A 14,465-nucleotide genomic window follows, 5' to 3' on the forward strand; every position below is an offset into this window, starting at 1 on the left:
GGCTGCTGAGGGAGAGCAGAGAGGTCACCGAGTTCTGCCTGAAGCCGGTCAACGCACGGGAATTCACTCCTTGGGGTGGGGAATCCCAGGCAGGGAACGGCGCAGGTGATCCAGCGGGATACGGATCCGAGGCGGATCGGTCTGAGGGTCATTCGCCTTTCAAGTCTTTGGATCATCTTTGGACTCAACTTTAGGGTCTAACGCCATATCTGGCAGGGACTTGATCTTCTGCCAGCTCAGGCTGTTTACAGGTTTTCTTGCTGGCTTTGGCAGCCACCAGCGAAGTGACCCAGAGTAGCCTTGGCCTTCCCTTGTTGTTTTATTGTGCCTGAGCAGCTGAAGCTCCGGCTCCCTCCTGCCACTCCTGTAAATTATTACAGGAGAGAGGTCCGGGTGATGCTCGGGAACTCATGGGAACATGGCAGAGATTCACGCGAGACGTGAGGGATCCTAAAGGGCCTCCTTGGCATACCCTTATTTATGGCAAGGAGCATCTTACTGTGCGTGTACCTACTTCTTGTGTGCGTAGGAGACTGGAGGTGATTTTTAACACATACCCCTCCCTCCCAGACATCTGGGCAAGCTCAGGGGCTGGAGAGCAACCCAGTCACTAGTTAGCCCTGGCTGCATTTGGTGGGGTCCTTCATCAGATCCAGGAGCATTTAATTCTGGGGTCTAATACCTGGTAGGGCCCTGTGCCTGGCCTGGCCCCGAGCAGCCGTGGGTCTGGCTGGGCTGGCCCTCGGGCTCCATGGCGAGAATAAACTTCGGCACAGAAAATGTTTTGCTTCCTTCCCACGCAGCTTGTGCCCGAAGCTGGGGGGATGTGAGTGCGTGTGCCCAGGAACAAGGGCCGTGGGGTAACAGAGAATAACAATTGTCTTAATGGAAAGAGGGAGAGAGAAGAAAAAAGGGCTGTTGAGCTCTTTCTTTCCATCCCCGAAATAATAGACCTATTACTCTCCCCAAACCTCAGCCCCCCTCCCCTCCCCAGAGAAGAATTGGTCACTGCACAGCTGTGGGAGCGAGAAAAATATATTTATATATGTAAGAGAATCTGCCCTTCTGAATTGGGTTGTGGGGACGGACAAAACCTCATTGTGCGCTTTATCTGCCCCGAAGAGAATGGTCCCACAGTCTGCGCCTGGCAGGGGCCCGGCGTTTGGTTAACTGCGCTCGGACAACTGTGACTTCATTTACACCCCGCGCCCCGACTCCGCTCGCCGGCCGCCCCCCGACCGATGCGGGGCCGCCCCCCCCAGGGCTGCGCTGCCCGTCGGGGCCGCCAGGGGGGCTCCGGGCGGCGGAGGCGGAGCGGGACCGGGGCCGGGACCGGGGCCGGAGGAGAGGGGAGGCGGAGCGCGGAGCCGCAGCCCCGAGCCCGAGCCCGAGCCCGGGCCGGCGGCTCCGGGAGCCCTGCGGAGCGCTGCGGAGCGGCCCCGGGGGATGCCCCGCTGCGGACAGTAGCCCGGCCGCCCGGTGCATGGCACAGCTATGGAGGTGGTGGACGAGACGGAGGCTTTGCAGCGCTTCTTTGAAGGTAAGCGGAGCCCCGGGGTGGTGGGTCCCGGCCGGGCTCGCATCCTCCGGGCCCCGCGGAGCCGCCCCCGGGCTGGCAGCGCTGCGCTCTCCGCCCGCCGCCCCGCGGGGACCCGGGCTCCTGGCAGCCACTTCGGGGCAGGGGTCGAGGCTCCTGCTCCCCCCCTCGGCTCGCCTCGGGGCCGAGTTTCTGCCCCCCCGTGTTCCCCGGGACGGGGTCCCCGTTGAGAGCTTCAGCGGGGACGTCGCCCGTCTTCGGCGCCCGTCGGGGGGCTGGCAGGGGACCCTGCCCCATCCCTCAGCCGGTGTCTGCAGGGCTCTGCCGTCCGCCCGCAGCCCGGACCCCATCACAGAGCGCAGCCTTCTTCACCAGAGTGCGAACTGGAGGCAGCCCAGTCCAAAGCCCGGGGTGGAAAAGTGATTGCAAAGAGAATTTGTCAAGCAGGGATGAGACGCGGTTGCTGGCGGTACCTGGGGGGTCCATAGGGCTTCACTGTGCCGCTGGGACCCCCATGCCTTTTCTTGTCCCTCCCTTGGCTCAGCGCAGCTTCTCCCTGGGCCGGTTTTGTTGGCACGTTCCTCTCTTCCTGGTTGACCCTCGTTGCTTCTCTTCCCCGCTCGCTATCTTTGTTTCTCTCCCTTGGGTGCTGTGCCCCACGCCGTGTGCCCCTTGTTCTCTGGTGGGCCCGTTCCCAGGCGGACGTTTCGGTTGCGTGGGCCATGGGCCCGTGGAGAGGCGACAACACCCCCATCCCAGTGAGGCTTCGTTGCGTCAACGGGTCCCGGTGCTGGTGGAAGCACAGCCTGGGGCTCGGCCCGTAGTTGGCAGAGAGCTGTCTGCGTGCATGGGTCAGGTCTGGAGCGTGGGACCCCCCCGGGGGTCCTGGTGCTGTGCTTTGGCTGCAGGGGCACTGGGCAGCGTGCTGCCCGCTGCCCTCGCTCTGCACCATCAGGGTGGGAGCACCGCAGCCCCTCTGTTCCTCTGGCTGGTGGGAGGACTGGACCTGTGGAGGGAGAGGAAGGTGTGCCACAAGCACAAGATGCTCTCCGGAGAGGCTGGGACTGAGCGGAGGCTCGAGCTGCTCAACGCATCCCCTCAGAGGCCCAAGCATCCCCTCTTTGTTCCAGCTGGGTTCTGGGTTCCTGGGAGCGACAGGATTAGTGAGGACGGAAGCCTCGCCACACGGGTTCTTATCATGTGCTCCCAGCCTGTTTTCTCCTCAGCCTTCAGGGGGCTTGTTTTGTTTTGGGGTTTCCACTGGGACCAAGCTCACCCTGCCCACCCACCTGCTGTCCTCAGCACACCGTGTGCCTCCCCAGCACCCCACGCTGCCCTCGCTCAGCACCCCAACGTTATCTACAGGCATTAGGCTTCAGCCGTTTGCCTTTTGTTTTTGCTTGAAAAAGTGGAATCTCTCTCTCACTCTCTCCCAGAGCATCTTTTCTTAGGCTGGAGGGTTTCTTTCTTTTTCTGTCCATCTGACTTTCTTTCCAGGTGCTGTAGGTGACCCTGCTTGAGCAGGAAGGTTGGACGAGATGGCCTCAGGAGGTCCCTGCCAGCCTCAACTATCCTGGGACTCTTCTCTTTATCTTTCCTTCTTTCTCTTTGTTATATTTGTCTTTCTCTCTTTTATTTTCTCCCTCTTTCTGTCGTTCTAGTTCTCTTTCTTTCTCCTTCTCGAACCAAAAACATCTTGTCTATGTAAAAACAGAGCGAGGAAAACCAGGGCTGAAGGAGATGTCCCCATCTTTGCTGTTCGCTTACTTGTGTGACTTCCTTTGAAGAACTTCTCTGAGCTTAGCTTTTTCGCAGAGCCCAGTGTGGCTCTTTGCTTCCTTTCGTCCCTTTGGTGCTGTTAAGGAGTGGCTGTTAGGACACGGTGCTTGAGCGAGAAGGGAAATGGGGAGAAAGTCTGAGCGCGAAGGGTTGCTGCTCGGTTGATGCAGCGAGGTGAAGGAGCGAGACTCTTCCCTCTTGTGCACGCTTCCCGTAGCGGTGCTCTGAAGGAGTCAGCGGCCAAACTGACCATGTTATTTGGAAGTGAAGGGCAGCGCCTGAAATGGCCAGTCCTGCAGCACAGAGTTGGATTTGCCCTGGAATCTCGGTGTGTGGAAGGATTAATGGTTCCTGGATGTGGAATATACCGATGAACAAAGGACCTGTTAGAGTTTATTAATTTATAGGGCTAAATTCATTAGTGGAACTGGCTTCCTTACTACCCTGTAACTTCTTCAAAGGTGTGTGCTGTTCCCCTTCCTGCAGGGAACACGTGTTCAAACTGCAGTTTTCTTTTATAGCAAAATCATTTTTCTTCTCACAGAGCATCTTCTCTCAAGTGGAGATTTCAAACTAAAGGATCCTCTTCCTGTACACTGAAAACCCTGAAATAATTAGGGAATTCCCTTTCATTTGCCTGAAGCTGGTTTGCACAATACCTGAGTCGGCTGCAGGCAACCCCACCATATTTAAGAGTAATCCTTTAGTGCTTGAGCAGCGCTCGGTATTTCAAAGTGTCAGACAAGGATTAACTGGTCTCTCGCAGACTTTTGGGGAGTGGGGGCTGTGCTCGCCCGAGGTGCGGCAGAGAGCTGGTGTCTGCTGAGGGCAAATCCTGGTGCGTGGCTGCGGCGACGGTGCTGCGGCTCCTGGCTGCAGAGTGGGGCTTGTCTTGGGGAGCAAACACAGCCAAGACCCAGGGTCCTGGCTCTGGTCTTCTCACCTTCAAGGGATGGGCCCTGATTTTCATAAAGCAGGCTCTGGGCATCTGCTGGGGCAGGGTATTGTTATTTCCCTGGGGTGTAGTTGTCTGCTCTTTGACAGCGAGATCTGAAACTGGCAAGGATGGAGAAGCAGAAGAATGATGTGAACCGTCTAGGACTTTGCTCTGATGTTGGGAAAGGACTAGGAGAAAGGTGAGGAGAGCTGCGGGCAGGCGGCTGGGAGAGCTTTGAGGAGAGAGTGTGGGATGCTGGGGGTTCTGGCACGGAGGTAAAGGAGCTCAGTTTGGTCTTTCCATAGTATTGGGAGTGTTTATCCAGAGCGCTTGTATTTTGTATCAAAGGAAAAGTAGGGAGTTGAAAGTGTCTGACCCTTGGCTGGCATCCTGCGAGAAACCTTACCTTCCTCCCTGCCTACCACTCGCGTAAGGGAAACAGTTACGACAGAGCTCAGCTATTCGGGATCCCTCTCTCTCTCGGCTAATTTATGAGATAAGAGGTTGTTAAAGAATGTATATCGGGAAAGATGTGCAGAGCTGGGCTTGGGGGGCAGGGGAGTGGGCGGTTTGGCAGATGGCTGCACGGGGATAGGGCAAGAGATGGAGAAGGAATAGCGAACGCAAAGAGTTTAGAGGATTTTGAGTTGAACTCCAGTTGGGAAAGACAGTAAAAAGGGCTGGATTTTCAGTGAGAGCCGTGAAATGCAGCAGATTTATCTCAGTCCTCACGATGTTTTGCTGTGCACCAGTGGCTGGAGCAGTCGGAAGTGGGGCGGCCGTGTGTCCGTGTGCCCCTGCGCACAGGGCGCTGTGCTCGCTGCTGGGGCAGTCGCTGGAGTCTCCCAGCTCGGGGGGAGCAGGCGAGCACCGGGCGGTTTATCAGTGAGGCAGCAAGCGTGTTTGTATTAGTGAATGTTTTCACCCGTAGGAGTGCTTGCGTATGTGTGTTAATGGTATTGGTTCCTTTCTTGGTGCTTTTTATTGTGTGTTACGGAGCACTTTCCACGTGTGCGTAGGAAATGCTGCCCTGCAGGAGGAGGTCAGGGCCATCGCCCCGTCTTCCCTGGGTGCAGAGAGAGGAAATGAGGGGGCTGAGGCCGAGAGCTGAATCCAGGACTTGTGGGTTCGCACCCTGTCCGCCGTGCTGCGTCATGAGGGCTGTGTCTGCGTGCTGCTTGGGTGTGCTGCACGCCCGCACGGGGACCTGCTGATGGGCAGGAACCAGCAGAGGACTCCACCAGTGAAGCTTTCGCCAATGTGAAGCTGCAAAGCGGTGAGCCTGAGGGACGAGGAATCGTTCTGTCTTCTTCAGAGCTGGCCAAAATGCTGGGGAAGGCGTCCCTGAGCTGGAGGGGCTCTTGCTGCTGGCAGTGCTGGTGACCCCCGCTGTGAGTTGCAGCTCACCAGGGACTGCTGAGCACATGGCGACCTTGTTTCTGCCGGGGGACAAACCTTGGAGGAGTGCACAAAAGAGTTGTAGAGAAGGAAGAGGCTGCTTTGGAGGCTTCCTGGCTATTTAGGAGCGCAGAGAGGAGACTGGTGGTCTCCTGTGGCTGAGAAGAGAGGTAGCAGAAGGGACAGAAGCCGGCCATGGGCCAGGACAGCTGTCTCCATGAGCATTTTTTGACACCAGATCTTGACGTAGTGATGTAACTACAGAGGATCAGAGTGGTTCCTTTGAGTTACGGAGTGGAATGGCTTTTTGTGAGCTGGGTTTCACGTTCGCTGTTCAGCCTCTGCCTGTCCAGCTGCTGTCTGCCCTTGCATCCCTGAGCACATCCAGGAGCTCTGGTGCTGCGCTGGAGCAAGGAAGACCCACAGTGCTTGTGCAGAGCTTTGGCCTTACAGGAGTGAGGGGAAGCACTGGTGAAAGGCTGTGGAGAATCACAGGCTCCACACGAAAAGCACGGCGTGGCCTTTGCTGTGCATTGCTCCAGGTGCTCCATGCAGAGACCTCGGGAGGGTTGGCCGGGGAAGCGGTGGCTTTGCAGTGTGACCATCTCCCTGGGGCCGGGCTGGTGCAGCGGGGAAGGTAAGAGGCTTTGTGCACAGTGCTTTGCTGAGCAGAGTTAGCCCGTGACAGAGTGGTCCTGGGGAACCTGGTACAGCACAAACACATGACCATCCCTCCTGGTAATCCCCTCGCAGGCCCAAATCCCAGAGTGCTGCAGCAGCAGCCTCCCAGCCTCCTCCCTGGCCCTCCCACTCTTCACTGGGGGAATAGAAAAACCAGCAGGCAGCAGCCCTGGGACCTGGACGAGCTGAGCTAGGCAGCATAATGACAGAGGGGGAGAGCAGGGACACGGCGGGAGCTTGACATCTGCTCTCACCATGCTCAGGATGCGCTGGATCCGGGCAGGTAACTGCACAGATCCCTCCTTACCTTCCACAGCTCAGCTTTCTTTCCTCTCTGCCCTCTCCATCTCTTTTTCCAGCGTGATTTATTCGCTGGACCTCCCATCTCTGCCCTCCATCTCCCCTACCCGACAGCCTGGTGTCTGCATCTGCTCAGCACATGTCCTGAACGAGGGCAGGTAACGCGAGGCTGCTGGGGAGCACGGCTCCATCCCAGGCCCTGGGTGCAGGAGGGAGGAAGAGAGGAGAGAAAAGCGTTCTCCTGAGCTCACAGCAGCCCTCTGCAGCTCTGGGAGGTGTTCCTGGGCAGAGGGAGCTGCTGCCTCCATCCCGGCAGGGCCAGCAGCAGGAGGTCCTGAGAGCCTTCAGCCAAAGCACTTGTCCTCGTCTGCTTCTCGGGGCAAGGCTGGCGCCTCCAGAGCAGCCTTGTGAGTGTGCTGGCACTTCCCCGGGGGCATCTCTCTCTCCTCAGCTTCCCCAAAGCTCCTGGGGGAAAAGGACGGGGGATATCCAGATGGAGCGAGGCCAGGGAGCTGCTGGTAGGAGGGCGGGTCCCCGAGGATGTCTGATAAGGGGTGGGTTGTGATTCAGACAGCGACGTGCGCCCACGCCCGCGGAGGCTCAGTGGGGTCGGCGAGAGGTACTTTGCCCGTGCTGTGGTTAATGTGTCCTCCGCAGGCCGGCGTCCTGTGAGCCGTGGCTGGACAGGGACCAGGCAGGGCCTGGGAGGAGAGGAGGTGGCAGCGAGAGGGGGGCATCAGGGAAGATGAAGGGAGGTGTGAGCGGGCTGGTGGAAACGGGCGTGCTGGTGACTCAGAGCTGACCTGGGCTGCTCCTGGGCTGGGATTGCACAAGGGCTGCTGAGGGAAGGAGATGGCCGACAGGAGGGGGAGGACTGGGGGTCTGGCAGGACTGAGGGAGAAGTGCCTGTGCCATGGAGCACAGACGTGATCTCTGCTTTCCTTGGTGCTGCCCTTTCGTAGAGGTGTTTGCAGGGGGAGCGTTTCTCTGCTGGGATGTCAGTGAGCTGGGCACAGACATGAGTGCAAGAAGGCAGCAGTGGAAGCGAGTGGTTCGGGTCTTTTGGAGAGCAGATGTGGATGTGGAAGCTCTCACGTGGCTTTGGGGGGCACAAGGGTTAGGACTACTGATGTGAGTAGGATCTAAGGGTGTGGATCCTGCCCAGGAGGTTAAAGCCAGCTTCCCCCTAAGGTACAAAGCAGGAGCTGGTGCTTGAGAATCATTCACTGAGCTCAGCCTGGGATGTGTGCTGGCATCTGTCCTGTGGTATCTCACAGAGAGGCCCAAGGGACTGTAGAGTCTGGAGGAGGAAAGCTTTCATGCACAACCAGCACCACCAACTTCTCCAAAAGCCCACCCATTGCCCATCCATGTTTTTTGGTGTCTGGACCCCACGAGGAGCAGGGGCACCAGCTGCTTTGGCTTCTTCACTGGAATCAAGGCTGCTTGCAAGGTAAGGGAAGAAAAGCAGATGTTGTGACCTGGAAACATTCACTTGGAAGTGTAGAGCATCTCAGCAGCTTCCTGATGAACTCCGGGGGCTGAGGAGAGATGGTGAAAGCCTCTGTGGAGCCCTGGAGCCTCCTCTTTGGTGTCCTGTGACCAGCAACCCACCAGCTGCACGGAGCTGTAGGCAAGGCAGGGTTTCTCTCTGCCCTCTCACTTTTCTGCTAGAGCAAAGCGTTTGCTGGGGCTGTCTGTCTGGGGCCGGACTCATCCCAGTTGCTGTGTTGCTGGCTGCAAGGACCCTGGGATGGAGCAGCTGCTGGGAGAGCTGGGCACTGCCCAGACGTACATCCCTACCCAAGTGGTTGTGGCCTCTTCTTATTTTCTGCTTCCACGCCACTTTCTACCCTGCTGTCACTCTCTACCCATGGTCATTTGGTGAGAAATAAAACCAGAAGAAGCCTCCTAAAGATGGAAATGAGATGGGACCGTGCTGCCCTTGTCCTGCTCTGCGGCCTTGTGGCTGGGGTGAGACCGAAACACTCCTTGGAGCTGGGAGCTGTGCCAGCATGGTGCAAGGCTGTGTGACCTACGGACCCCTGGCCCACAGCAGTGCTGTTGGAGTCTGCCTGTCCTCGGTGCCACCCTCACAGGGTCCCAGGCTGTGGCTTGGTGTCCCCACAGTGCACCTCTGCCTGGGATTTCCCTGCTCGGGGTGGTGTTGCTGTGGCAGAGCTCACTGGGTAACCCCTTTGCCTCTCTCCAGTGGTGTTGCTGGTAGGGGCTTGGACTTTGCACCCTCCGATAAGCTAAATGTGTCTGAGGAATGATTAACTAGCATGTGCGTTGCCAGAGGACAGGGGAGCAGCTGTGACTGGAGACACAAACAGGAAGGGGCTCGTGGCTCTTGGGCCCAAGCTGGTGCTTGCCATTGCCTCTCCTGTGCGCCCGCTCAGGGGGCAGCATCCCGCAGGAGAGAGATCCTGCACCGTGATGCCTTGGGCTTTTCCAGAGCTCAGGGTGGACAGAGAGATGAGCCTGTTGGACCAGCAGGGGAGGTGCAGAGCCCAGGGGAGGAGACCCTTGTGCGTGGGGAGAAAGGGTGCTCCTAGATGTAGGGGGTGGGTTGCTTTGGATGCTGTGCTTGGCTACTTGTTGGCTCCCACATCGGGTCTCATGGATACAACCTCTTGCTCCTCCTGACTGGCATGCTTTAAATCCTTGCACATCCAGCACGCCTTCCTTCTAGCATGCCCCAGGGCACGTTCAAGGCATGTTTGAATGAAAGGCTTCCTTCCCGAGGGAAAGTGCAACGTGATACTCAGGGTCTGCGCTTATCTCCCTGAACTTTGTTTTGATGCCAGTACGGAAAATGGCGAAAGGGAGGTCTAGGAGCAGGGCTGCGGGGCTGGAGAGCGGGACAAAGCAGAGAGAGACACCAGACCTGCTGGGGGATGAGAGCAAACACTCACTGGCTTTGCTGGGGAGGAGGCTGGTTGGAAGGGCCAAGACCAGAGTTTTAAATAGCCTTGTTGTCGGGATTTGAGGGCAGAGGCTAGGGGGAAGCAGGGGGATGAGGTCCTGGTGTGGTGCCGCACAGCTGTGATCATAACCCATGACGTGTCCAGGGCTAGGGCTGATGTGCAGGGCTGCAGGCAGGGGTGGGAACCATTCCCTCTGGTGCTGCATCATTGCTTCTCTCTCACACCCCAGTTGCTGTGATAGGCTTAGTGGAAGAAGAGCTGGCATCAGTCTGCAGTGGTTACGGTTTTCCTGGCCTCTCTAGACTGCACAAACTTTTCCTTTTTCCCCACTCTTCCCTTTCTCCATCTCTCATCTCTTTTGCTCAATCAAATCCCCTTTTTTCTGCTGCTCTCATTATTCATTTGCAGTGTATTGAAGGAGATGTACTGAATTATGCCCTGAGTAGTCACAAACCGCATCACTGGGAAGAGCAAAACAAGCGGGGCTGTGATTGCAAACCAGTGCATAGTGTGAATAGAGACTGAGCAGGCTAGGGAAGCAGAGTGGGACGGGACCAGAAGTGAGTAAGGAGCTGAGAGGCACATGCAGTGCCAACAGCCATGGTCTAGCCTTTGATGTCTCTGATTTTTAGAAAAGGGTGATGAAAGCAGTTTTTGCTGGGACTGAATTTTTCTTCTGTAGGCTCTCCTTCTCACCCTAACATTGCAGTGGTGTATTGCCTCGTGAGACTTGGAGTGCCAAACAGATCTGATTTCCTTCTCCAAAGAGAAGATGATAGTACTTGATGCGGAGGAGATGATGCAGAAGGTGTGGGGTGGGCATGGGACAGGATCTGGGGAAGACACAGGCAGTTCCCCAAAGAGGTGGAAGCCTAGGTCCTATAAGCTGTCTGTCTGTCTGTATGTTTTAATGACAAGGACTGTAGAGCGTGCAGAGCCACTCTTGCTTGCAGCCTTGAGGAGTGAACGTTGCATAAAGAGAGCATAAAACTTAATTTGGAATATGCAGATTCGCTTGGTTTGTATGCCTGACAATACTTATTAATAAACAGCTTTCATTTATAACTTTTACTCCGTTGGGCGGATTACAGCTAACTGCTGGAAATCCAGATAAACAGGAAACCAAACAATTTATCAGTGAGCTTGATCTCGGCTTATCTCTTCTGTTATGACAAGCAATGGTTATGGACATTGATTCAATAAAGCACTAAAAAGCGCGCTTTGACTTTATTGGAAATGAAACACCTGCTTAAAGTAAAGCAAAAGCCTAAGAAGGGCATTATAAGGGCCATCAAGCCATTTCACAGTCGGCTGCCTGCTGACAATATGATCCATGCTCAGCTCAGTGTAAGAGCAGAAACAGTCCTTTCCCTGACGAGATCCCATCCGAATCGAAGCCTGAGGTCAGTGGGGAGTTCTGGGTGGGCAGGAGGAGGGCACCCGTCCATCTCCCCTGTTGTAGTTCAACCCTCACGAGGGGTTGTTGGGATGGACAGCTGGATGGTGATGAGTTTTTACATGCAGCATAGTGGAAAACACAGAGGGGAAAGAGGGGTGATAAACGATGTTTCACAACTAATTTCATTGTTGGCATTGCGGGAGCTGAAGGAACACCAGGTAGAGCAATGCGGGACCTGCAGACAGGGCTTCTCGTCCCGGAATGAAATGTTCGGCTGCTGGAGGTTTTGCAGGGGCTTGAGAGGGGAAACTGGTCAAAAGTCAATGCAGTCTAACAGGATGCTCTTCTGGAACATCAGGGCAGGGACCTTTCCTGCTCCTCTGCTTTCAGACGCAGACACTATGTCCCTGTTACACTCAGGAGGTGTCTGTGGTTGAAACAGATCATGGATGGTCACTGATAGATGTTTGTACTGAAATTTACAGCTTTTTAATGTGACTTTTCAGCACAGTTCTCTCAATTTAGCCAAGGCGCAAATAAGTCAGTGATTGTACCGCTGGGCTGTCCAGAACCTGCCGTGTTTCACCCAAGCCAAGTCTGGCTTTGAAAGAGATGAGGATGGTACCGGTGACAGTGGGCTGTGGTGGTTTGCAAGCCTGGTACCAGACACCACAAACACTTGCCCCCCTTGGTGCAGAGCAATGCCTCACCAGGCACTCACAGTGCTTTTCACTAGCAGAGGTCTGGCCCCTCATGCACAGGCTGGCGTGCTTTCAGTTGGCTCTCTGAGGGGGAGTGGTAGCGAGGTTTTATTTAGCTTTTTATGTCAGCCCTCTTCTCTGCAGTTTGGGAAACTAAACCACACAGAGTGAGTGTTGAGAGCTAGATTGGAACGGGATGGAGAAAGTTGGTCGGATGTGTCCCTATTTTGTGTTTTGAGCTGGCGACGACCAGCCAGTGAACAATTCACGGTAGCAAATGGGAAGGGGAATGAGCTTCAGGAACATGGGCTGCTCCCAGATGATGGTCACTGAAGAAAATGTTTGGAGCTCTCTCTTTTGGCAGGGATGAAACCCAGCTTCTGTAGAATTTGTGTAGTGGCCAACCTGTTGTTTAAAGGGGTCAGGATGTTGGTTTTTGTCAATGCAGGAGAGCAGCGTTAAATCTCGTTTTGCTGTTCCGCAATGTCATGGGACTGTTAATAAATCCAGCAGCCTCGTGTCAGTGAGCATCTGGGAAGTTTGAGGTGCTTGCCCTCACCGCTGGCTGTGTGGCAGCTCTTCAGGCTGGCGGCGAGAGGCAGGCTCTGTACTCGAGTTGTGATGATCTGGGTGGAAGATGAGCCTCCCTACCTACAGGGACAGCTGAGGACTGCCTGGGATAGTGACCTCTCGCCTCTGTTCTTAGCGCTACTTGCACCTCTTTCCTGGCTAATTTCATAAGGCCCAGCATAAGTGGCAGCATCTTCTGATAAAATTACTTTCTGGTATTTCCTACTTCGGAAATACCCTTTCTTAAAATAATGATGCTTAACTGAGTTTCAGGCCAAAGAGGACTATCAGGTCTTCTAGCCTGACCCATGCAACAGCCTTGAGCAGCACAACCTCCTGATAAAGCAGTGGAGGAACAATGGGATGGTTGTGTTTGCTGCCAGTGAGAATTTACCCACGATATTGATCTTCACATCCGAGCCTTGCTGGGAGAACTGTGGGACTTCTCATCATGTGTGTTTGTGGGGTTGTGTTTTAGCTGTTAAAAAACAAATAAATAAAAACATAGCTGTAGCTGGGCGCTTTTACAGGAAAGCATACATTCAATTGGACTGTGCAAAATAGCCTTTGCCCTTGGCTCAGCCCTGGGAGTCTGCTAGGGCTGAGGACTTCCCTGGGGGACACTGAGTAAAAGAGACTTAGCACAGATCATCAGAAATTCATTTGCAGTAACCTTTAAAAACCTGCATCAGTGTAGTCCCCTGCGAAGACTTGAGAGGCCAGTGATCTTGGGAACTGCCTTCTCCTCTTGTGAGCAGAGATGTCGTGGGGTCCAATGCTCTATGAGCCAGTACTGTAAAAACAGCCTATGGAGATGGCTGTGCTTGCTCGGTGGGTGCGAACAGTCCAGGGAAAGAGACATCTCAGCTCTCCCCTCCGGTGCGGCAGCGGGTGTGCAGGAGCAGCGGTACCTTGGACAGCAGTTACTGTCCCCGCATGGCTCGTGACCCTCCTGCTGTGGCAAGCAGGATGGGGACAGATGACACAGATGACACGGGGGGCAGGCGGATGGTCAGCCTCTCCGGGACAAAAGCATCCCACTTCCAATCTGCAGGTGCAGCGGCGTGGAAGGGCTCCGGGAAGTTCCCTGAGTGGCATATCGTGCCAAATGCCCCGTCTAATTCAGCTCTTGACCTAAAGCAAAAGCGCTGACATACATGAGTGGTGATGTGGTGTTGCTCTTTCCTAGTGTGTGAAGAGACTGCTAGGGGACACCCAGGGACCTGCAAAAGGGGTGTTTTGTTTAGTGACAGAGCCCAGCACACAGTGAGCCCCCCGAGGAAGCCCAGCGGGTCACTGTTGGGGTAGGGCCTGGCTGCGGGTTACACCCGTGCTGTTCCAAAGGTATTTTGGGGTCTGTCACAAAAGAGAGTGGGGTAACAAAGCAAAGTGGCTGTGCTGCCATGGGGGTGGGTGGGTGGCTGACTCTCACCGCTCATGCTCTTGACTCAACTTCCCCCCCAGAACTGGTCACAGCCACCACCGCAGCCGTTCCAGCCTCTTCTGTCATCCTTCACTCGTAGCTCCTGCTGCTGTTCACAGTCAGCAAGGAGTTGTCCTGCAGCCCCTGGAGGGAGCTTAGCTCCGTGGTGGATTTTAGCACTTCTCTTGTGAGAAGCCTTTGGGCAAGGGATGAGCCCCACACGCTGTGCTGGCGCTGGGGGCAGCGGGACAAAGTCAGTGCACTCTCTGCTCCCCTTCTGTGGACAGTTTGCGAGTTTGGGAGTTGCAGTAACATGTGCTTTGAATGAATTTAGCCAACAGGAGTCCCTTGGCAGGACTGGCGAGCTACAGTGGGGTTAAGGAAATAGGAAAATATTTCCCAGATTGTTCCTGTAGAGCGGAAAATCCTAAATCAACTTGTAATCACCTAGTTACCTCTGAAACCTTTACCCAGTGATGTGAGGAACCTGAAGGACAGTCGGTGAGCAGGCAATGGTGGTGGCCTTCTGTGCTGAGCAAGGTTGGTCTTGTCTCCTTGAGCTTCTTGTGTTTTTGCTGAGAGGCTTCCTGCTGCCTCTCTGCGGTGTGGTTTTTGACAGGTCCCAAGATGGTGAGCAGTAATGTTAGGATGTGTCTGTACTGCAGTCGTGCACAAGGGCCTTGGGCCTGTTGCGGCTGCGCTCTGCAGGCACGGAGGAGCAGATGGGCCCCGGCTCGCGGGTTTCACCCCTCGTGGAGAGCTGCTCTTCCCTGCCAGGAACATCTCCTTTCGTGGCTGACACTGTCAAAT

General features: G+C 55.5%; 1 protein-coding gene across 5 annotated transcripts in view; it reads left to right on the forward strand.

The window, feature by feature from the left end:
* The first annotated feature begins 1,282 nt into the window (after positions 1-1,282).
* MYRF (myelin regulatory factor) overlaps positions 1,283-14,465 on the forward strand; it is a 61,162-nt gene continuing 47,979 nt past the window's right edge. Inside the window, exon 1 of one of the 5 annotated variants that reach the window (XM_072038583.1) lies at positions 1,283-1,540. In XM_072038583.1, the coding sequence (XP_071894684.1) occupies positions 1,495-1,540 (46 nt within the window). In that variant the 5' untranslated portion in view covers positions 1,283-1,494. The remainder of the gene's footprint in view (positions 1,541-14,465) is intronic. The other 4 variants (XM_038179663.2, XM_072038585.1, XM_072038584.1 and 1 more) reach the window with 4 other exon arrangements.

This window comes from Anas platyrhynchos, chromosome 5 (assembly GCF_047663525.1).
Source record: "Anas platyrhynchos isolate ZD024472 breed Pekin duck chromosome 5, IASCAAS_PekinDuck_T2T, whole genome shotgun sequence".
In the NCBI taxonomy this organism is placed as follows: Eukaryota; Metazoa; Chordata; class Aves; order Anseriformes; family Anatidae; genus Anas; species Anas platyrhynchos.